The sequence below is a fragment of the Trichechus manatus genome, unplaced genomic scaffold (assembly GCF_000243295.1).
Source record: "Trichechus manatus latirostris isolate Lorelei unplaced genomic scaffold, TriManLat1.0 scaffold00026, whole genome shotgun sequence".
NCBI lineage: Eukaryota > Metazoa > Chordata > Mammalia > Sirenia > Trichechidae > Trichechus > Trichechus manatus.
This window is the reverse complement of record NW_004443962.1, coordinates 13,614,495-13,636,574: the sequence shown is the minus strand read 5'-3', so window position 1 is coordinate 13,636,574 and position 22,080 is coordinate 13,614,495. Positions and strand designations below refer to the sequence as shown.

The 22,080-nt window shown below is 41.1% G+C and overlaps 1 protein-coding gene across 1 annotated transcript in view; it reads left to right on the top strand.

Moving 5' to 3' along the window:
• Nucleotides 1–22,000, top strand: part of POGLUT1 (protein O-glucosyltransferase 1) — a 22,557-nt gene extending 557 nt beyond the window's left edge. The window contains exons 2-11 of the mRNA XM_004373659.3: nt 452–542; nt 1,579–1,722; nt 6,251–6,386; nt 8,691–8,812; nt 14,511–14,570; nt 16,012–16,111; nt 18,625–18,683; nt 20,088–20,255; nt 20,930–20,986; nt 21,437–22,000. Of these exons, the coding sequence (XP_004373716.1) occupies nt 452–542; nt 1,579–1,722; nt 6,251–6,386; nt 8,691–8,812; nt 14,511–14,570; nt 16,012–16,111; nt 18,625–18,683; nt 20,088–20,255; nt 20,930–20,986; nt 21,437–21,593 (1,094 nt within the window). The 3' untranslated portion in view covers nt 21,594–22,000. The remainder of the gene's footprint in view (nt 1–451; nt 543–1,578; nt 1,723–6,250; nt 6,387–8,690; nt 8,813–14,510; nt 14,571–16,011; nt 16,112–18,624; nt 18,684–20,087; nt 20,256–20,929; nt 20,987–21,436) is intronic.
• The last annotated feature ends 80 nt before the right edge of the window (nt 22,001–22,080 follow it).

Genomic DNA, 22,080 nt, shown 5'->3' with positions numbered 1-22,080 from the left:
ACGGAAACTAGACAAGTGACTATTCTCCCTATGAAAGGGCGCTCTGTGGTGTGGGTGTGTGGGTGTGGGGGTGTGGGTGTGGGTGTGGGTGTGGTTTTTAGGCCAGAAAAGGTGAAAGGAGGGTTAATGCCTGTGGCTGTTAATTGATCCTCTTCCTGGGCCTCAGTTTGATTGAAGAAGGTGAGAATCTGTAATCTGTCTAGTTTATCCATATCCAGTCATTCAGCCTGGAAATTTTCCATTTTCTTGGACACCTGATGGCCTCGGCTGAGGAGCCAACTTCACATAATTGCTGGAGAGTTAGGGAAAGAATCCTTCCCGGCGTTTCGTTTCCATCAGTGGGATAGGAAGGGGGTGTCTAAAAGTTTTGACCTGTTGTGTCTGTCTACTGCTATCAAGTAGGAATGTTCATGGGTATTTTGATAACTCTCATTTGCCTCACTTTTTGAAGGTTCCAAATGGAAAGTATTTATTGACCAGATTAACAGGTCTTTGGAGAATTACGAACCATGTTCAAGTCAAAACTGCAGCTGCTACCATGGGTGAGTTTTTCCTTTGATTAGTCTTTGAGAGTTTACTTCTCGTCAGGAGGAAGTATCCTAAGATCCTGAAGAGACCTTGGTTACGGTGGTTAGAGAGCCAAGCATATTTTGAGAGCAGAAAAGCATGCCTGAGGTGGTTTTCCTATTTCTAGGGAATAAAAATGCCATGGGAGAGGGAAGGCCTGGGTGGTCTCAGGATTGCTGCTAACTCCCTGTGGGATTGAGTTTATGTACTTGTCTGTTTTCCCCACTGGACTGAAAGCTTCTTGAGGTCAGGATCTACGTCTTATTCATTGTTATACACTCCCCAGTGCCAGCCCTTAGTAAGTACTCAGTAAATATTGCTGAATGAATGAACATATTTATAAATGAATATAATCCTAAGTTTCTGTTGGTTATTTCTAAAGTATGGAAATTAGGGAGGCAGCATTAGGGAGGGAGTGTGGTCTGATAGAAAGATATCTTTGCAAGCTGTCAGCAGGCCTGGGTTCTAGTCCCAGATCTCCCACTAATTAGCCCTGTAGCAAGTCACTTAACTTACTATGTACTGAGCTTTAAAAGGGATATGAAAGAGTTAAGTTCTGGTTATTTCTGTCAGGCTGATAGAGTACATGGGGATGGGTGTGGGCCAGACAGACCAGAACAAGGGAGTCAGACAGTGGTTGACTGTATGGCATAAACTGTACCTTCTGTGGCATTCAGAGAGGGGGATGTCAGCGGGGACTGCAGTGACTGGGTGGTCATGGGTGTGGCATGAGTGGCATGGAGGAGGAGTATGGATCAGATAAGGAAGGGACAATCCAGATGGAGGGAGGAAGAAGAGAAATTGACTTGCTTTTTGCTTTTTGTGGCTTTGTTGTCCATGTTTTAGATTACCTATGGTGCTTCTGGGAAAAATGTGCTCATTCTTGCCCTCTATTCTTTCTCTCTACTTACTGTGTTATCTAATACTAAACCAAAGTACACAGATAGGAAGGACGTGGAATGGTATCACTCTCTTGGCCTGCTTTCCATGACGATTTCCGTTCTTTCCCAGAGTCATAGAAGAGGATCTGACTCCTTTCCGTGGCGGCATCTCCAAGAATATGATGGTGGAGGTGGTCAGGCGGAAGTTGGGGACCCACTATCAGATCATTAAGAACAGATTATACCGGGAAAACGATTGCATGTTTCCTTCAAGGTAAGAATAATGAGGAATATATATTTTCTATCCTTATTATATATGGGCTTACTTAATACTGTTCTCACAGAGAAGCCAATTCAGGGGACAAGTGAATCCCCTCTCTTATTTCAGAGGGACTACAAAATAATGACAAGCTCTTCTTGCCTGGTTATTTTTCTTGGGAACCCCTGCCCCCCTTTCTCCTATATGACTGCCTTAGTTTGCTATACCCAGGGCAGACCTTTTGAGATCTGTTCACTGACGGCTGAGAGAATTCTTTATGCTATATAAGGGAAGTAGTCTTAAGCTCCTCCCCCGGCCTCATCTTTAGCAAGATCTTCCCATGCAGCTGAGGGAATGCCCGTCTCCTCTCTTGGTGAGGCCTGGTCACATCACTCCAGGTGACTGGCCGTGGCTCTGCCCCTTCTCTTCCTTCCCCGGATATATAGCCGCAGAACACAGGCTGATGACATCCAGCAGGAGTGAGCTGAGCCAAAGGAGGAGATGAAGCACAGGTATTTACTGAGTGCCTGTCATGGTCCTAGTATCATTGTAGATCCCGAATATTTGAGGAAAGGTGGCAGAGAGTTGAGAGGAGGCCCTGAGGCTACAGATTGCACAGGTGCCACTAGCCACAACTTCAGGTGTGAGACGTGAGGTGACATATCAGTGGGCTGGGGACTGACAAGGGAGCAAGGAGGGTCACAGACTGAGCCTAGAATTGGGGTTTAGGCAGCATTACATACAACAAATGATAGACCCCCCCCGCTTTAGGAGTTTTTTTTAAAACTCAAATCTTTATAAAAATAACCCAAAAAACCTATTGCCTTCGCGTCAATTCCAACTCATATCGACCCTATAGGATAGAACTGCCCCACAGAGTTTCCAAAGCTATAATCTTTGTGGAAGCAGTCTGCCACATGTTTCTCCCTTGGAGCAGCTGTGGGTTCAAACTGCTGACCTTTTGGTTAGCAGCTGAGCACTTAATCACTGTGCACAGCTTTATAAAATTCGAAGATATAAAACCCAGAGGGCATGGTGTTTTTTTTACCTAAGAGCCTCTTTTCTCTTCTAAACAGTCCCTGTTCTTTTGTTGAAAGTAAAATAAGCGAGAAGTGTTACAAAAAATATCCGTCTGTTTTGACATCAGGATTTATATTGATAACAACTTTATTGTAAATTAATACATATTCGCTGCAAAAATATGTAAAAACAACAAGAAAGAAAATGAAGATCACTGTTACAGATTGAATTATGTCCCCTAAAAATATGTGTTGTAAATCCTAACCTATAGGGTCGCTGTGAATTGGAATCGACTCGATGGCAACGGGTTTTTTTTTTTTTTGGTTTATGCCTATGGTTATAATCCCATTTGGGAATGGACTGTCTTTGTTATTTTAATGAGGCAGAATTAGGGTAGGGTGTATTTTGAGTCAAATCTCTTTTGAGATATAAAAGATTAAACAAGCAATCGAGTAAGCAGAGATGGGAGAAGAAAGATGCCAAGCCACATGAAAGTCTTCCATGAGAAGAAGCTCAACCAGGCAAGGACCCTCCTTGAGAGCTGACAGAAAGAGGAAGCCTTCCCCTAGAGCTGGCACCCTGAATTCAGACTTCTAGTTTCCTAAACTGTGAGAAAATAAATTTCTCTTTGTTAAAGCCACCCACTTGTGGTATTTCTATCATAGATAACTAAGACAATCACTTAATGTCCTTATACCATGAGGAAATCACAGTTACGTTTTGGTTATCAAGTGTCAGGAGGAAATAAAGTGGTAGTGGGGAAAGTCACTGAGGTATTTTAAACAGACATTTGTTTCATTATTTGGGAGAATAATAGATAATTTAATTACAAAGTATGAACATAGGAAGATTTATAATTTCCACAAATGAGAAATAAAATACAAATATAGGCATTGTTGGATTTTAAATGCTTACCCAATGTTCAGAAGCTAGCTGAACAATTTCCAGATGAAATTTATTACTTTCAGAGTTTCTCAAAGGCACATGTCTGCTTATTCCGTACCTCAGAGCATTCTGGTCAGAATCATAAGGTCTTAGAAATGTTCCTAAGGAAGTACAGACCTTAAATACATTGATGGTAATATCTACAATATTACTACTATTATATTGTCTACTCTGTATTACTAATGACACTGAAAGTTACCTACCCCAGCTACATGTACAACTAAGGAAAACAGAGGATAAAATTGAAATAGAAGGAAATATTCAGAATCAGAGTTCTTAATGAAATGGAAACTGCTATATAATTCCCATCTAGCTACAAATAGTATCTTTCTAGATCTAGATAATTTTAGTTCACCAGGTTTCAGAGACTTGTATGACCTTTTAAAAATTCATCGTTTTGAACACATTAAAATACAAACTCCGCATTTTAAGGATGAGCTGAGAGATTTTGCTGAGGAACCAGAAGACTGTCTAACATAAAGAAATTTCAAATATGGGGAGTAATGGTATTTTTTATAACAGCTTTTTTGAGATATGGGTGACATAAAATGAACTGCAAACATTTAAGACATGCAATTTGATAAATTTTGACATAACAAAACAAAACCACACTCGTTGCTGTCAAGTTGATTCTGACTAATAGTAACCCTGTAGGACAGAGTAGAACTGCCCCATAGGGTTCCCAAGGCTATAAATCTTTATGGAAGCAGACTGCCGCATCTTTCTCCTGCAGAGCGGCTGGTGAGTTCGAACCACTGACCTTTTGATTAACAGCCGAGTGCTTAACTACTGCGCCACCAGGGCTCCTAGTTTTGACATACACCAAAATGATGAACATAGTCATCACTCCCAAAAGCATCTTTGTGCCTCTTGTGCCGCTATAATCCCTCACTTCCACCCTTCCCCTCTCCCCCCAGGCATCCATTGGTCTATGTTCTCTCATTATATCGATTATTTTCTAGGCTTTTATATAAATGGAATCATACAGTAGATTTAAAAGTCAAATGTGAAAGAAAATAAGTACTTTAGCTGTCATGTGTAAGTGTACTGCAATAATAATTTTTTAAAAACTCTAACTCAGTTTCTATTTTAGTATCAAAAGATTATTATATATACATGGGAAATACTTGGACAACTCAAAGAGATAAACAATGATAAGGACACTTCTCTAACCCTGTCGACTCTAAACTTCTAGCCCCTGAGTCCTCTTCTCAAGAGACAACCATGATTACAAGTTTCTTGTGTATCTTTCCGGAAATAATCTGTATATGTACAAGCATCTAGACTCATCAACAAATTAGAACATGCTGTATCTTCTATTCTGCAACTTACTTTTTTTTTTCCACGTAACAGTAGATTAGAGCTTGTTTCATAAGAGTGCATACAGAGCCACTGCATTCTTTCATGGATACATAATCTGTTGTATGTATTTCTTTCTTCAGTCCTCTTATCAATGAACATTTAAGTAATTCCCAACCATTCTCCTTTCTTGTTTGGCTAATACAAACAATGCTGCAGTGATCATCCTTATACATACACCTTTGAGCACTTTTGTAAATATATTTGTAGGCTAAATTCTTAGAAGTGGATTAACTAGGCCAGTTAATGTGTTTTCTAAGTCTTGATAAATAGAAGCATCTCTTTACACATCACTAGCCTTGTATTCTCTGCCCAGAATAGATCGCATACCCTCACCAGCTCTGTGTATTATCAGACTTTTTGCTCTCTGCCAGTCTGACTGGTGATAACTAGCATCTTGCTTTCATTTGGCAATTCTTTATCATTAACACAGTTGAGCATATTTCCCTATGCTTATAAACTTTTTTTTTTTTTTTAAGCTATCTCTGTATATTTAAAACAAGATCTTAAATCACTCATTTCCGTGCTGCCAGAAAATTTTGGTCATGTGTTGGATTGCTGCCCCCGTATAGTGTGGGTCAGGACCTCAAAGAATGGGGCAGAAACAAGCTGACCTGTTAGTGTCGTCTCACTTTCTTTGAAGAAACTGTCTGAGGTTTCCTGGGGAGGCTGGTCAGAAAGCTGTCTTCTTCTGGCTTGCAGAACTGATTGTGATAGTGTCCTGTATTCCAGTTAAAGGTGATGAAAGGTTTTCTATCTTTCCCAATAAATTATGAGACTTAACTATGGTGAGAATAAAAATGATACCTTTGTGAGAGGCAAAGCCCAAGGGATACAATTAGAAATTAACTTCTCCAGTTCCTATCAGAATTTGTATTTCGCTTACTAGATAAAATCTTCCATAAAAGCTAAATAAAGAAAAACTGGGGATGGAGGAGAAAGTGTGGTAAGAATAGCAACGGTTCCCCCTTCAGACCTATGGTAAATTATGTGGAAAATCTTACTTAGTATTGTAAGCTGGAGCAGCTTAGCCAGGAGAGGTAACCTGCACAAAATAAAAAAATGGAACAGTCCCTTTAGAAGCATTGCTTTCAGAAAACTTGGCAGTTCGCTGATGATCTGAACACCGGCTTGTCTTACTTTAAAAGAGTGGGTGGGATCCTGTCTTGTCACGGAGAAGGCAGTGCAATGGTGAATTTCCAGCATTTCTGGTTTGCAGGTGTAGTGGTGTTGAACACTTTATTTTGGAGCTTATTGGGCGCCTCCCTGACATGGAGATGGTGATCAATGTACGAGATTACCCTCAGGTTCCTAAATGGATGGAGCCCGCCATTCCAGTCTTCTCCTTCAGTAAGGTAAGTACAGGAAGAGCCTACGTGGAGGGGTGGCGGGGGCGGGGGAGTGGGTAGTCTTCTAGGGTATAAGCAGGAAATCGTTATCCTATGGCACAGTCTGATGTGTAATGGTGAAGTCCAGGAATGGATCCGTGTCCCTGTTTAGCCTCACAGTGGTTGAGCAGACTGAGGAGTTGGAGTTGAGGACCTGTAAGAAATGTAAGATTGCTTAAGTGTCTCTAGGGCTGGGGATGGGGTAGCGAGTGAAGAGCCTGAGGAACTTACAGGACATTGGAAGTAGGTCTCAGAGACGCTACAGAGCAATGAAGAGAGGGGCCCAAGTAAGCTCATGGGCTTGCAGTTAGAGAATGCTTCATTCAAAAATATTTGTTGGGCTCCTACGAGGTATGTATGTATGTATATATATATGTGTGTACATATATATGTATATATATATATACATATATGTGTGTATATGTGTGTGTGTATGCATACATATATGTATATATATGTGTATATATATGTATATATATGTGTATATATATGTATTATATATATTAGCCACAGTGTTGGGTGTCATCTGTCCTGTCTCTCACTGTATCCGAGGAGCCCAGCATGACTAGTAGTGAACCAAAAAGTGCCAAATAACTCCATATAGTTTGTGTGCAAGCATTGTACTGAGGGCCAAGGGGGATACATTTGGAGTATCTGAGAGGGAAACGTGAGGGGTGATGTGGAGAAGTGGGGTAGCTAGGACAGACGTGAGGGCTTGGAGAACTTGGGGCAGTTGATACCTTCTCATTGCTCAGGTTCATGCGAATGATGCACTGACAGGAGTGCTGCTTGGTTCCCTAGAGACTAGGCATGAAAGCATTTGGTGGTGGGGGAGGAGGGTGGAGGGCCTAGAAGACAGTGGGATGGAAGAGTCTGTGGGAGAAAACCCCATGGACTTTGGGGAAAGGAACACCATCTCTCATCTCCTTCCTCTTGCGCAGAGGGACCATTTGTCCCGACTTACTCTTTATCACAGTTTACTTTCTCTCTAGACTTGTTTATTTGCTGTTACAAGTGGGCCGAGGCCATGTTTGTGTTGCATTTCCCATGATTTAGCCTCATTTTTCAAAAGTGCTTGGTCCCATTGTTTGTGGTGAAAGTCTCCCAGAAGAACAGTTGAGGCTCCATGTAAGTCAGTAAGGACATTTATGTTTGTTACTTGTTGTTTCTGTTGGTAATCAAGTATGAGCATCACTATACTAACTTTCTTTTCATCTTTACTTCTACTGTTTTTTAAAATCAGTGACTCCTAGTTTCCAGGGGAGGGATTTTAGTCTGTCAACTTGATAGTTAACTGTGCAGCTTTTATTGAGCAGTTGTCATGAGGTGCTTGATGAATCACATATAATTTTTCAAGTACTTGAGAAAAGGCAAATGGCGAATTGTACATGTAATTCCAATGGAAGAAACAAAATCAGAGGTTTATAAGTGTGCAAAGTTTTAACAGAAGTAACCATAAAAAGAGAATAAAATGGTTTTAAACCATTTTTAAAAGATGTGGGATAACACCTCTTCCCCCAGTCCTGCCCACGGGTCCTTCTGACCCTGATCAGTGAATAACCAGGAATTTACTGACCGACTCACGTGAGTGCAGCAGTGCCACAGTGACCAAGAGCAGATAATACAAGCTAACACTTAATTGAGTACTTACTATTTGCCAGGCACTGTTCTCAGTGTTCTATATGTATGAACTTGTTCAATATTCAAAGCAAGCCTATTAGGTAGGTATGAGATAAGGAGACTGAGAAAGGTTAAGTAACTTAAAGTTGGAAGAGATAGAATTGGCATTCAGATTCATGTAATCTGTCTCTAGAGCCCACGCTCTTAACCATTGCATTGTATTTTCTAGTGCTTTCTCTCACAAGACCATCTAGGAAGTAACCAAGAACTGGGTAAGGCAGTTTAAACTCCAAGTGTAATAGGAGTTGAAAGATGAGAGAGCTCATTCAGAATTGGGTGTATTATTTCCTTAAACTAAAAGCCCTATCAGTGTTTGTGTCCTCTAGAAAAATGGAACTTTGGAGAACTGAAAAGGTTAACACTTACCATGATTTCAAATTCTGGGATTCAGTGAACCCCGTACATTTTAATCCATGGCCACTTTTACCTTTTAATGTTCAGAGTCTAGACTTTACAGACTAGGGAAAATGTATCTTTGGCAAGGTGACAGTAGAGCAAGGCCTTTGTCCAGATCGGGTGGTGTGAACGCAGTTTAATTCTTCTCACTTTGTTCCAAGACTGATTTGGAATTACCTTTTGTTTCTGTTGAAGACATCAGAATATTATGACATCATGTATCCTGCTTGGACATTTTGGGAAGGGGGACCTGCTGTTTGGCCAATTTATCCTACCGGTCTTGGACGATGGGACCTCTTCAGAGAAGATCTGGCAAGGTAAGTCCTTTAGAGAGTTTTATTTTTCCATCTTGGTAGGTCTTGAAATAAGCAGCAGAATATAAAAAAAAAATTTACTTAAAAATGAGTAACTTTCAAATTAAAAAGCTGTTTATAGCATAAGCAATTTTGTATGTGTATAAAAATATTTACATATCCATAGACAAAAAGCAGAAGAACCTCCCCTACAACATCAGCAGTGCCTTATGTTGAAGAAGTATTGGAGCCTTTTGTTTGCTTCCTTTAATTTTTTTCTGTGCTGTTAAGATTCTCTAGATAAGAATGAATTACTTTCATAAGTAGGAAACATGAATGACCGTGTTGTGGGGAGGATAGAAAATTACTTGAAAGAACATAAATGTACTTGATAACTTAGAGCTAAGTCTGTTGGGTGGGACTGTTGTTATTGTTGTTACGTGCTGTTGAGTTGATTCCGACTCATAACCACCTCATGTGACAGCATGACTGCCCTGTAGGGTTTTCTTGGTTGTAATCTTTACAGAAGCAGATTGCCAGGTCTTTCTCCCACAGAGCTGCTGGGTAGGTTCCAACCAGCAACTTTTCAATTAGCAGTGGAGCACTTAACTATTGCACCACCAGAGCTCCTTTTGGCAGGGATACCAAACCAAAACCAAAGTCACTGCCATTGAGTCGATTCCGACTCAGCAATCCTGTAGGACAGAGTAGAACTTGCCCCATAGGGTTTCCAAGGCTGTAAATCTTTTTTGTTTTTCCTTAATTTTTTTTGTTGTACTTTAGATGAAGGTTTACAGAACAAATAGTTTCTCATTAATCAGTATACATATTGTTTTATGACAATGGTCAACAACCCCACAACATGCCAACACTCTCCCTTCTCAACGTTGGGTTCCCTATTACCAGCATTCCTGTCCCCACCTGCATTCTAGTCCTTGTTCCTGGGCTTTTGTGCCCCATTAGTCTCGTTTTGTTTCATGGGCCTGTCTAGTATTTGGCTGAACGGTGAACCTCAGGAGTGACTTTATTACTGAACTAAAAGGGTGTCTGGGGGCCATAGTCTCAGGGTTTCTCCAGTCTCTGTCAGGCCAGTAAGTCTGGTCATTTTTTGTGAGTTAGAATTTTGTTCTACATTTTTCTCCAGCTCTGCCTGGAACCCTCTGTTGTGATCCCGGTCAGATCAGTCAGTGGATTGGTAGCCGGGCACCATCTAGTTGTACTGGACTCAGTCTGGTAGAGGCCGTGGTAGTTGTCCACTACTCCTTTGGACTAATGTTTCCCTTGTACCTTGTTTTCTTTATTTTCCCTTGCTCCCGAAGAGGTGAGACCAGTGGAGTATCTTAGATGGCTGCTCACAAGCTTTTAAGACCCACATGCTAATCACCAAGGTAGAATGTAGAACATTTTCTTTATGAACTATGTTATGCCAATTGAGCTAGATGTTCCCCGAGACCATGGTCCCCACAGCCCTCACCCCAGCAATTCGGTCCTACAGGGAGTTTGGATGTGTCTGTGGAGCTTCCATGACCTTGCCTTGTACAAGTTATGCTGGCTTCCCCAGTATTGTGTACTGTCTTACACTTCACCAAAGTTACTACTTATCTATTGTCTATTTAATGTTCCCGCCCCACCCCTCCCTTCCCTCATAGCCATCAAAGATAGTTTCTTTTTGTGTATAAACCTTTTCGTGAGTTTTTACAGTAGTGGTCTCATATAGTATTTGTCCTTTTGTGATTGACTTACTTCACTCAGCATAATGCCCTTCAGATTCATCCATGTTACGAGATGCTTCGCAAATTCATCATTGTTCTTTATTGTTGCATAATACTGCACTGTGTGTATGTACCATAGTTTGTTTATCTGTTCATCTGTTGATGGGCATCTGGTCGTTTCCATCTTTTTGCTATTGTAAACAGTGCTGCAGTGAACATGGGTGTGCATACGTCTATTCGTGTGACGGCTCTTGTTTCTCTAGGATATATTCCTAGGAGTGGGATTGCTGGATCATATGGTATTTCTAGCTTTCTAAGGAAGCACCATATTGTTTTCCAAAATGATTGTATTCTTTTGCATTCCCACCAGTAGTGCATAAGAGTTCTGATCTCCCCGCAGCCTCTCCAACATTTGTTATTTTCTGTTTTTTATTTGTGCCAGTAATGCTGGGGTGAGATGGTATCTTATTATTGTGGTTTTGATTTGCATTTCTCTAATGGTTAGTGATCACGAGCATTTCCTCATGTGTCTGTTGTCCGCTTGAATATCTTCTTTGGTGAAGCGTATATTCATTCCCTTTGCCCATTTTTTAGTTAGATTATTTGTCATTTTGTTGTAGAGGTGTTAAATTTTCTTGTAGATTTTAGAGATTAGACCTTTGTCTGATTCGTAATGTCCAAAAATTTTTTTCCAGTCTGTGGGTTCTCTTTTTACTCTTTTGGTGAAGTCTTTGGATGAGCATAATTGTTTAATTTTTAGAAGATCCCAGTTATCTAGCTTATCTTCTGGAGTTTGTGTGTTGTTTATTATGCTTTGTATCCTATTAATGCCATGTATTAGGGCCTCTAGCGTTGATCCTATTTTTTTTTCTGTGAACTTTATAGTTTTGGCTTTATATTGGTCTTTGATCCATTGTGAATTAGTTTTTGTACATGTGTGCGGTATGGGTCCTGTTTCATTTTTTTTGCAGATGGACATCCAGTTTTGCCAGCACCATTTGTTAAAAAGACTGTCTGTTCCCCATTTGATGGACTCTGGGCCCTTGTCGAAGATCAGGTGACCATAGGTGGATGGATTTACACCTGGGTTCTCAGTTCTGTTCCATTGGTCAGTGTGTCTGTCGTTGTACCAGTACCAGGCTGTTTTGACTACTGTAGCTGTATAGTAGGTTCTGAAGTCAGGTAGTGTGAGTCCTCCTACTTTATTCTTCTTCTTCAACAGTGCTTTACTTATCTGTGGCTTCTTCCCTTTCCATATAAAGTTAATGATTAGTTTTTCCATCTCTTTAAAGAACGCTGTTGGTATTTGGATTGGGATTGCATTGTATTTGTAAACTGATTTGTGTAGAATTGTCATTTTCACAATGTTGAGTCTACCTATCCATGAGCATGGTATGTTTTTCCATTTACGTAGATCTCTTTTGGTTTCTTGCAGTAGTGTTTTATAGTTTTCTTTGTATAGGTCTTTGACATTCCTGGTTAGATTTATTCCTAAGTATTTTATTTTTTTAGGGACTATTATAAATGGTATTGTTTTCCTGATTTCTTTTTCATCATTCTCTTTATTGATATATAGGAATCCAAGAGATTTTTGTATGTTTATCTTGTATCCTGCTACTCTGCTGACTCTTTCTATTAGTTCCAGTAGTTTTCTTGTGGAATATTTTGGGTTTTCTACGTATCGTATATCTTCTGCAAAAAGAGACAGTTTAACTTCTTCATTACCAATTTGGATGCCCTTTATTGCTTTTTCTTGCCTTATTGCTCTAGCTAGGACTTGCAGCACAATGTTAAATAGGAGTGGTGATAAAGGATATCCTTGTCTTGTTCCTGTTCTCAAAGGGAATGTTTTCAGCCTCTCTCCATTAAGAATGATGTTGGCCATTGGTTTTGCATAGATGCCCCAAGGCTGTAAATCTTTACAGAAGCAGATTGCCACATCTTTCTCCTTTAGAACCACTGGTGGGTTCGAAGAGCTGACTTTTCAGTTAGCAGCCAAACGCTTCAAACACTGCACCACTAAGGCACCTTTGGGCAGGGAGAGGAGCACATAAATGTCCTCTTAGCTGTCTCAAGTACAGAGCTTATTCCAGATCATCACATGACTGGATATACCTTGACCTCTTGACTCCATCCTGCCATTATATCAGATTTCAGGTTGTCTAAGGTCACTATGAGTTGGAATCAACTTGATGGAAACAGGTTTAGGTCATCCTTGGCAGCACAGTGGTTAAGAGCTATGGCTGCTAACCAAAAGGTCGGCAGTTTGAATCTACCAGCTGCTCCTTGGAAACCGTATGGGACAGTTTTACTGTGTCCTATAGGGTCGCTATGAGTCGGAATCAACTTGACAGTAACAAGTTTCTTTTTATGTCATCCAAGCCATAGGTATTTCTTTACCTAGCTACATTTTACATAAATGATTCAAACAACATTGACACTTAAAGAGCTTCTAGAAACAGTCTTTATATAGGTGTTCTTTCAGATACGAAGAAAACAGTAATTTAATTCCACTTTATTTCCACAAATACATATCACCAGTAATCTGTATTATTGGCTAGCATCTCTAGAGGGATAAAGTGATAACAAAAGGGAACATAATCCAAAGCAAAACAGTTGTTCTCTGTTCACCTCGAGCAACAGAGGAAGAAGGAGAGTCAGGAATAGGAGGAGGATATGGAGTTTGTGGCTACTTGCCTCCATGAACACCTGCCTCCTTTGCCATGAGACCGGAAGAACTGGATGATGCCCAGCTACCATTACTGAATATTTTGAGTCAAGATTCTGTAGCAGCATCCTGATCAAAGGGGGAACATGCTGAACAGAATTTTGAACCTCCAAAATTATTGCCCTGAGATAATTTTTAAACCTTAAAACAAAAATGTCCCCTGAAGTCTTCTTAAAACCAAACAATAGTTTAGCTTAACTAGTAAAAGTCAGCCTTGAGCATTATGCTCTTTTAAGAACTAGCTATATGGAATCAAATTGACAACAGCAACTCAAAAGATTAGATAGGAACTTTAGAGGGTAGTGAGTTTATGTTAATGGGGAGGAACAACTCAGAAAAGGAGGGAGAGAATGGTTGTACAATGCAAAGAATGTGATCAGTGTCACTAAATTGTACATGTAAAAAGTGTTGAATTGTATTTTTTGTTTTAAACTGTACTTTAGATGAAGGTTTACAGTACAAACTAGCTTCTCATTAAAGAGTTAGTGCATGTATTGTTTTATGACAATGGTTGACAACCCCACGACATGTCAAGACTCTCCCTTCTCAACCTTGGGTACCCTATTACCAGCTTTCTTGTCCCCTCCTACCTTCTAGTCCTTGCACCTGGGCTGGTGTGCCCCTTTAGTCTCATTTTGTTTTATGGGCCTGTCTAATCTTTGGATGAAGGATGAACCTCAGGAGTGACTTCATTACTGAGCTAAGAGTGTTTAGGGGCCATACTCTCAGGGTTTCTCTAGTCTCTGTCAGGCCAGTAAATCTTGTCTTTTTTTGTGAGTTAGAATTTTGTTCGACATTTTTTTCCAGCTCTGCCCAGGACCCTCTGTTGTGATCCCTATCAGAGCAGTCAGTGGTGGTAGCCGGGCACCATCTAGTTGTACTGGACTCAGTCTGATGGAGGCCATGGTAGTTGTGGTCCATTAGTCCTTTGGACTAATGTTTCCCTTGTATCTTTAGTTTTCTTCATTCTCCCTTGTTCCCAAAGGTGTGAGGCCAGTGGAGTATCTTAGAGGGCTACTTACAGGCTCTTAAGACTGTAGACACAACTCAGAATTGGTGTATGTTTTGTACATTCTCAACAACAACAAAATAAATAGAATTAAAAAGGGGAGGGTGGTACATAATATCATTTAGGGCTTTTTCTTTTAAGTAGAAAAGTAGCTTTCACAAGCTTATTTTAAAATGTAAAACTCTGGACTAAGCTTCAGAAATGGTTAAAACACATCCTATATAGTTAACAACAACAAGAAAGTATAGAAACTAATCAAATCCATTGTTTTAGGTCAGCAGCCCAGTGGCCGTGGAAAAAGAAAAATTCTACTGCATATTTCCGAGGATCAAGGTGATTATATTTTCTGACATTTTACAAAGATATTCTTGCAATTAGTGTGTAAAATATTAGCAACTTTGAGGGTATGAAGAACTCTTTGGCTCAAAAAGAAAGCAAAGATAGCTAAGAAGTAAACATAGAATCACAGAATTTTAGACTAGAGGAGAACACAAAGTATTTGCTTATATCACTCTTATTTGAACTTAAGTTCAAAGAAGTAAAGTTCATCCATTCAATCATTCAACAAACGCAAGAGTGCCACGAGTGTGTTGGGCATTGACTGTACAGCGTTGAACAGCACAGATGGGTTGTCTGCTTGCCCGAGAGCTTACAGTTTCCTGGGAATAACTTATGATCTTGCTCACTATCATGTTCCTAGTTAGTAACAGAGCAGGAATCATCTAGATCTCCTTGCTGCCTTTTTCATCAGATCACGTGACAGCCAAATCATGGTTACCACAGAGTGAGACTGGTAAAAATGGAGAGGGTAGGGGGCAGGAAAGAGAGGAAGAGAAAAATGGAAAAGGTTAGGTTTGGGAAGGACTCTGTCTGCCTTGTTCAGTTCTATATCCCCAGCACCTAGAACAGCCCCTAGCATGTCAATACACAATAAAAATTTGTTGAACAGATGAATAGAAAAGAGACCATAAAGGGAGTTCAGTCCCCTGAACTCTAAGACTTTAAGACTTGTAGTTTGCAGAGTCCTTGGCTGAGGTTACACCCTCTATTTGCCCTCCGATTTACTTAGACAGTGGCCTTCCAGATGCAGATAGGCTGCCCAGCCACTGCTTATCAACTTCTCTGATTCTCAGATCTTGAGATCACAGATTCTTAACTTGGGGTCCGTGTCTGGGCTTCAAGAGTTTTAGGACCTCCTTGAAGTTCTTTGGGGTATGTGCATTTTTCTAGGGAAAGGGTCCACAGTTCTCCTCAGATTCACAGGGGGGTCCATGACCCCTCAAATGTCAAGACTAGGATTTTTTCCACATACAGTCTTCAGGTTTTTAAGCCCTATAGTTTTTTTTTTTTTAAATATTATACTGGACTTTGCAGGGTATACCCAACAAAGGTCATGTAGCTATTTTGGTGAGTGGTGATTACCTCATCACACAGCTGGAAGTACCAGTGATTTTAGATGCCATATGAACCCTCCCTCCTAAAGGGGAAATGATTCCCGGGTTGTAGTGACCAGAACAACATACCGTTAAAGACCAGATGAAAGAAAGTAGGGCCAAACACTCCCCTCCCTGCAGGATAAAGTGGGGAGCAGCACAGGACGACCTAGATGCTGCAGTTCCCTGTATCCTCCTCCTCTGCTGTCAAGTGTCCAGTGAATGGTCCGCCTCTGTGTGCAGTCATTGCATTGGGTTCCTCGTACCACTCACCTTTCAGTGACTGCGAACGGTATCGTGGTGTAGACCACATAGTTTTATGTCATGTGTTTCTTTTATAGGACAAGTCCAGAACGAGATCCTCTCATTCTTCTATCTCGGGAAAATCCAAAACTTGTTGATGCAGAATACACCAAAAACCAGGCCTGGAAATCTATGAAAGTAATCACCAGTCATCTGAATAGAACTACAGCAGTGAACATTCTCACTCAAAGAACATTGCCACCTGGGAGAATTTCTTATTAGGTTTCCCTTCAGTGGTGGGATGAATTTTAGAGAAAGTTCCATGGATCAGTATTAGCACAGACGTAAATTTTTCTTTTTCAAACTTACATTGCTTTTCTGGCCCATGTCATGACGAGAATATTATACTACTTTGAAGGTTTAAACCAGAGGTCGGCAAACTTTCTGTGAAGGGCAGATAGAGGGAGGAAGTATTTTGGGATCTGTGGGTCATAGGAACTGCAGCTCCTCAGCTCTGCCATCATAGTGCGAAAGCAAGCAGAGGCCATGTGTCAGCAAACGGGCGTGGCTGTGTGCTAACAAAACTTCATTTGCGGGCACTGACATTTGAATTTCACGTGATTTTCACATGTCATGATATTTTCTTCTTTTGATTTTTTTTTCAAACTTTTAAAAATGTAAAAATATTCTTAGTTCATAGGCTCTACAAAAACAGGCAGAGGGCCAGATTTGGCCTGGAGGCTGCAGTTTGCCCATCCCTGGCTTAAACCCATGATTCTCAACCCTGGCTGCACAATACAGCCAGAGAGCTTAAAAAAAAAAGATGAATTAAATGAATCATGATCTCTGGGAATGGGGCCCAGGTATCTTCATTTATTTAAAGCTCCCCAAATGACACTGAAGTGAAGTGACACTGAACTGAAACAAGGACATTTGGTTTAGAGTCCATTTCAGTCCTCTGAACTGTGAGACTTCTTGCCCTAATCAAAGACTTTAAGCCCTAAATGTCCTCATCGGAAATTTCCACATACCATATTAAGGAAGTTATGAGAAAAAGCTCTAAACTTCTTGAGGGAAAAACTAAGTATATCTGAGATGCATGAGTTACTTGATACAGTTTTGATAGAATGTGCAAATGAAGTTTAAGAAACTTCATTACATAAGTTTAATGAAAATATGAAAAAATATTAAATATCTTTGTTTCATATATTAGTGAAAATATTTTAAAAATATATGAAAAAATATATTCATTCAACAAACAAGCTGTTTGCATTTACTACTGGAGGCTGCAAAGGCAACCAAATTCATTTAATTCGTTTTTTTTTTTCAGGGCTTCAAACTGGGTCTTACCAGTTCAGTCATGGCCAAGGAAGCTACAGGAGAACAGACCCAAATTTTTTAAAATTTGAGTGAACCAGAACCATAATTGGAATGGGAAAATTACAGGTCAAAACCCTGCTAGAAACTTAATCCCCTCTTAGAATAAAAGGGCAGCATTATGCATCACATAGCAAGCAAATCTCTTGCCCGTTGGATTCTGTGCAGAGTCCGAAACGGCGGTGCCCAGCTCAAAGATGGTGGTTGACCGTGCCACTTTGAATGTGTGTTGTTCTCCTCAGTCCTGGCAGAAATCCAATCTCACTCATCGGGCTCCTGAAAGGGCTCACTGTGCCTCTTCCGAGTCTCCCATTCCACGGCTTCGAGCTGTAATTTTTCCTATTCTGGTTATGGTTCTGGATCACCCAAATTTAAAAATTCAGGTCTCTTCTGGTTTTGCTTTGTCGGCCATGACTTAACCGCTTTGAACTGGTTTGAAACCCTGTTTTCTTTGAGGCTCGTTTCCCTCATCAAGGAATTTACCATCTACTGAAGTGGATGGATGAAATGTATAGGGGGTCTCAAACTCAAGTGCCCGCAGGGACCGGCAGGTGATGTAAAGCAGTGGGCTGGAGCCCCTGGAGGGCACTAAGAGTTCCTGTGGATTGCTGCCAAGTGGGAATGGGAGCCCAGTTTGGCAGATCTTGTTTTTCAAGGAAAGTTGGAAATCTGGATTTTTGCAAGAAATATCCTACCATCTAAGATGTTGGCAGTGGTTTGAATATTTACTTTTAAGTACTTTGCATGCCCAACCAAATTTGTATGAGGGCTACACCTCTAATCCCACCAGCCACTATTTGTAGCCCCCTGTGTAAATGACTGACGTAGAATGGCATGTGCTATAAGCCATGACCTGTGAGTTCAAAAGAGGGCTATGTGGCTTTAAAAGAAAAACCAAACCCATTGCTGTCAAGTTGATTCCGACTCATAGCAACCCTAAAGGACAGGGCAGAACTGCCCCATAGGGTTTCCAAGGAGCACCTGGTAGATTCGAACTGCCAGCCTTTTGGTTAGCAGCCGTAGCTCTTAACTAATATGCCACCAGGGTTTCCTATATGGCTTTAGGGAACCTTAAACTTTAAAATCAGATAGACCCAGGTCAAAACCCTATCTCTTCTACTTGGGGTCGTATAACCCTGGGCAAGTCTCCCAACTTCTTGAAGCCTTGGCTTCTTCATCTGTAAAATGGGATAGTAATGCGTTTTGAGTATGTTTACTGTGAGGATTAAGTGAGGTAATGATGAAATGTTTAATATGATGCTTGCAGCACAGTGGTCTTCAGTAAATGCTTTTACTACTAATACTAAAGATAATAACTTCCCTTTCGCTAAAAGGATACCTTGGGAAAGCCAGCTGCTAAGGATGTCCATCTTGTGGATCACTGCAAATACAAGTAAGGCTTCCAGGAATACTGACTCTCTTGATTTCCATATTTCTTTTGAGTTAGCTTCATTTTGGGTGAGAACTTTAATGCTGGGGCCAAGCTGGATTTATGAAAACCAAACCAAACCCGTTGCCTTCGAGTCCATTCTGACTCATGGCAACCCTATAGAACAGAGTAGAATTGCCCCACAGGGTTTCCAAGGAGCAGCTGGTGGAGTCGAACTGCTAACCTTTCGGTTAGCAGCTGAGTTCTTAACCACTGCACCACCAGTCACTTTAATTCATTTAGCTGTTATTTACTGAGGGCCTACTGTGCATGAGGCTGGGACCTGAGCTCTTTGGGGACTGAAGAGATAGATGAACATGGCCCCTGCTTCCAGAGAGCTTGTGTGCTGATAATCAAAGGGATGGGATTGCCTCTCTCCACACCCCTCCCACCCAGTAGTTGAAGTTAGATGACATATTTATCAGGTTAATAAAACAGTTCATGGCTCACCATGAGTAAATTATTTAAAAAAAAAGCCATTGCAGTTGAGTCAATTCTGACTCATGGCGGTGGCCCAAGTGGTTTGTGATTGGCTGCTAACCTAAAGGTTGGCAGTTCAAACCCATCCAGCTGATCCACAGAAGAAAGGCCTGGTGAACTGCTTTTGTAAAGATTATAGCCAAGAAAATCCTATGAGCAGTTGAGTAAAGGGTATATAATTAAAATGTTATAATTAACTGGCAGGACTAAGAAGTAGATGAACAAGTAAAACCAGGTCAGGAGGTGGGTAGTGGGAGAATTCAGAGAGGTGAAAGTTGATTACCCTGAACCGTGTCGGGGGCCACTGGGTAAAAACGACTCTGGAGACTAGAGTGCGTACATGTTGACACAGATGCTGAGAAGAAAATGTTGTTCTTTTCTAAGATACGTTTTATCCGGGGGAGGGGGGCATTTCTTTGGAGACTGATCAAACATACCAGGTCCTCTCCTGACCTTTGGAGAAGTGTGAGATGTGCAGGGAGCAGGGGATGCCTTTGACCACGTGGGATGCCCTAAGAAAAGCAAGGCTTTGGGTGGCCATGACGAGTTAGAGATACTGAGCCTGGAAAAGCTTGTGGAAAACAAGATCCATCTGCACCTTGTATCCTCTCTACACAGCACCAACTCCTGACCCCATCAGCTCTGCCTGCAGAAAGTACCCCCTTTTCCCCTCACCCTGACTTTTCTTTCCAGGAATAACCTGTAGCCCCAGCCTGGAAAAGTGAGGAGTTGGTGGAAACCCCAAAGGGGCATACTAATGTGCCCTTGAAGGTTGGAAATGGAAGGAAAAGGGAGAGGAGGCATAACGGAGAAGGGAGGGCAGTAAAGAAGGCCATGCCCACAGCAGCAGGCATGTATTCCAAGTGCATTTTGTTTTTTCCTTCCCAGGTATCTGTTTAATTTTCGGGGTGTAGCTGCCAGTTTCCGGTTCAAACACCTCTTCCTCTGTGGTTCACTTGTTTTCCACGTTGGTGAAGAATGGCTAGAATTCTTCTATCCACAGCTGAAGCCGTGGGTTCACTACATCCCAGTCAAAACGGACCTCTCTAACATCCAGTAAGCAGCTCTGCCCCGTGCTGCTACGTCCCTAGCCATATAAGTCATTTACTCCTGATGAGTTTTTTCATTGAAAACTTTTCTTTTTTGATTCAAATATGCATCATTGCATTATCATCCAAGCAGACTGCAAGTGAGATTTAATTTGAAGAAGTGCTCAATGCTGGTACCAAACAATGTTCAGTGTGAAGTGAGAAAGCTCTCATCTTTCAAAGAGTAAACACAGGTGTATTTGATCTGGTTATATTGTCAAAGAGACTTTCAGATCTAGCATGAGCACTGGTCACAGTGAGGCTGAGCACATTTCCTCTCATGATGGGGGGATCCAGGAAGAGGTACGGGAGAGGCCCAAGTTCCCTCTTCCTGTGGGCCACCGCAGGAATTTGGAGAGAGGAGTGACATATTTTTCTTCACCCTTCACTTTTGATGAGTATCCTTGAATGTTTCGGTGTCTTCTGATATGTCCCAAATCTGCAACAGGTTGCCCTTAGCCTGTGTGGGGGACTTTTTGTTGTTATTTTGGTCCTGTGAGGACCCTGATACCTTTGCTGAAAGGAAACAGTCCACCAACGCACATCTAGAGGTTAACCGTAGGCTTCAACCTGTTGTCTTTCTGTTATAGTATTAATGAGCTTGGTCCGTATGTCAGACTCTAAGAACTCTTCCCATTTTAGGGAGCTGTTGCAGTTTGTAAAAGCAAATGATGATGTAGCCCAGGAAATTGCTGAAAGGTAGGTTCTGTTCCTTTTTCCTTTCTACTTTATCATCCTTATTTTGCCTCAGCTAAAGTTATCTGAATGTTACCATGGTGATATTCAGATTTCGTCCTCATTATACAAAGATAATTCAGAATTATAGCTCTTCTAGAGGAAAAAATGTATGCACACATTCACAGACACCCCGAATCCACCCTTTATAGAAGTAGATTGAAATCTTTGAGGTAATTAAACAAGCACCTTTTCTGAGCATTGGCTGTTTATGTTTGTTTTTAAGAAAAAAAAAAGTTCTCTATTGCTAAATGCATGTGTGTGAATATGATGGCTGTAGGGTGAGTTGTGAGGATCCAATGAGTTAATTCATAAAAAGTACTCTGGATAATGCTTGACGCAAGGTGAGCACTCAGATGTAGGCTGTTATTATTAAACGCCACTTTAAAATGTCTCTGTTTACCTTGTTTCTAGGGGAAACCAGTTTATTATCAACCACTTGCAGATGGATGACGTCACCTGTTACTGGGAGAACCTGTTGACTGAATACTCTAAATTGCTGTCTTACAATGTAACAAGAAGGAAAGGCTATGATCAGATTATCCCCAAAGTTTTGAAAACTGAACTCTAGTAGGCATCTTAGGTCTGTAGTCCTTGCTACGGCCGCTGGACCTCACATATGCTGTGGTGAGGCGCTTACCATGAGCATGGTACCTGTACCTTGAATACCTTGTAACAAACCATGTTGCACCCAGAGCAACTCTCCAAAAAGGTCCAAACATGTATAATACAGATAAGAAGCAGCTCAACTCTGGCTGAGTAAGAGCCAGAAGTCAGGAGATGTGGGTTTGGAACCCAGTTCTACCTTTCATTCTCTTAGGACCAGTCACAGCTTGTGCCTCAGATCATCCCCACGTGTTTGTCTATCACTGTGAAACTGACTGTCCACCTGAAGATGGCCTTTGTCCCATGACTTGGAGCAGAAAAATTCATCCTTTGGGACTAGCAGAACTCATTACCACAATTCTGCAGTTATTCTAGGCTTGATCTCTGTCGCTACATTTTAATGTAGGAAGCCCTTTGGGGTTTGTGAAAAGCACTTGGAGATCATTTCTTGA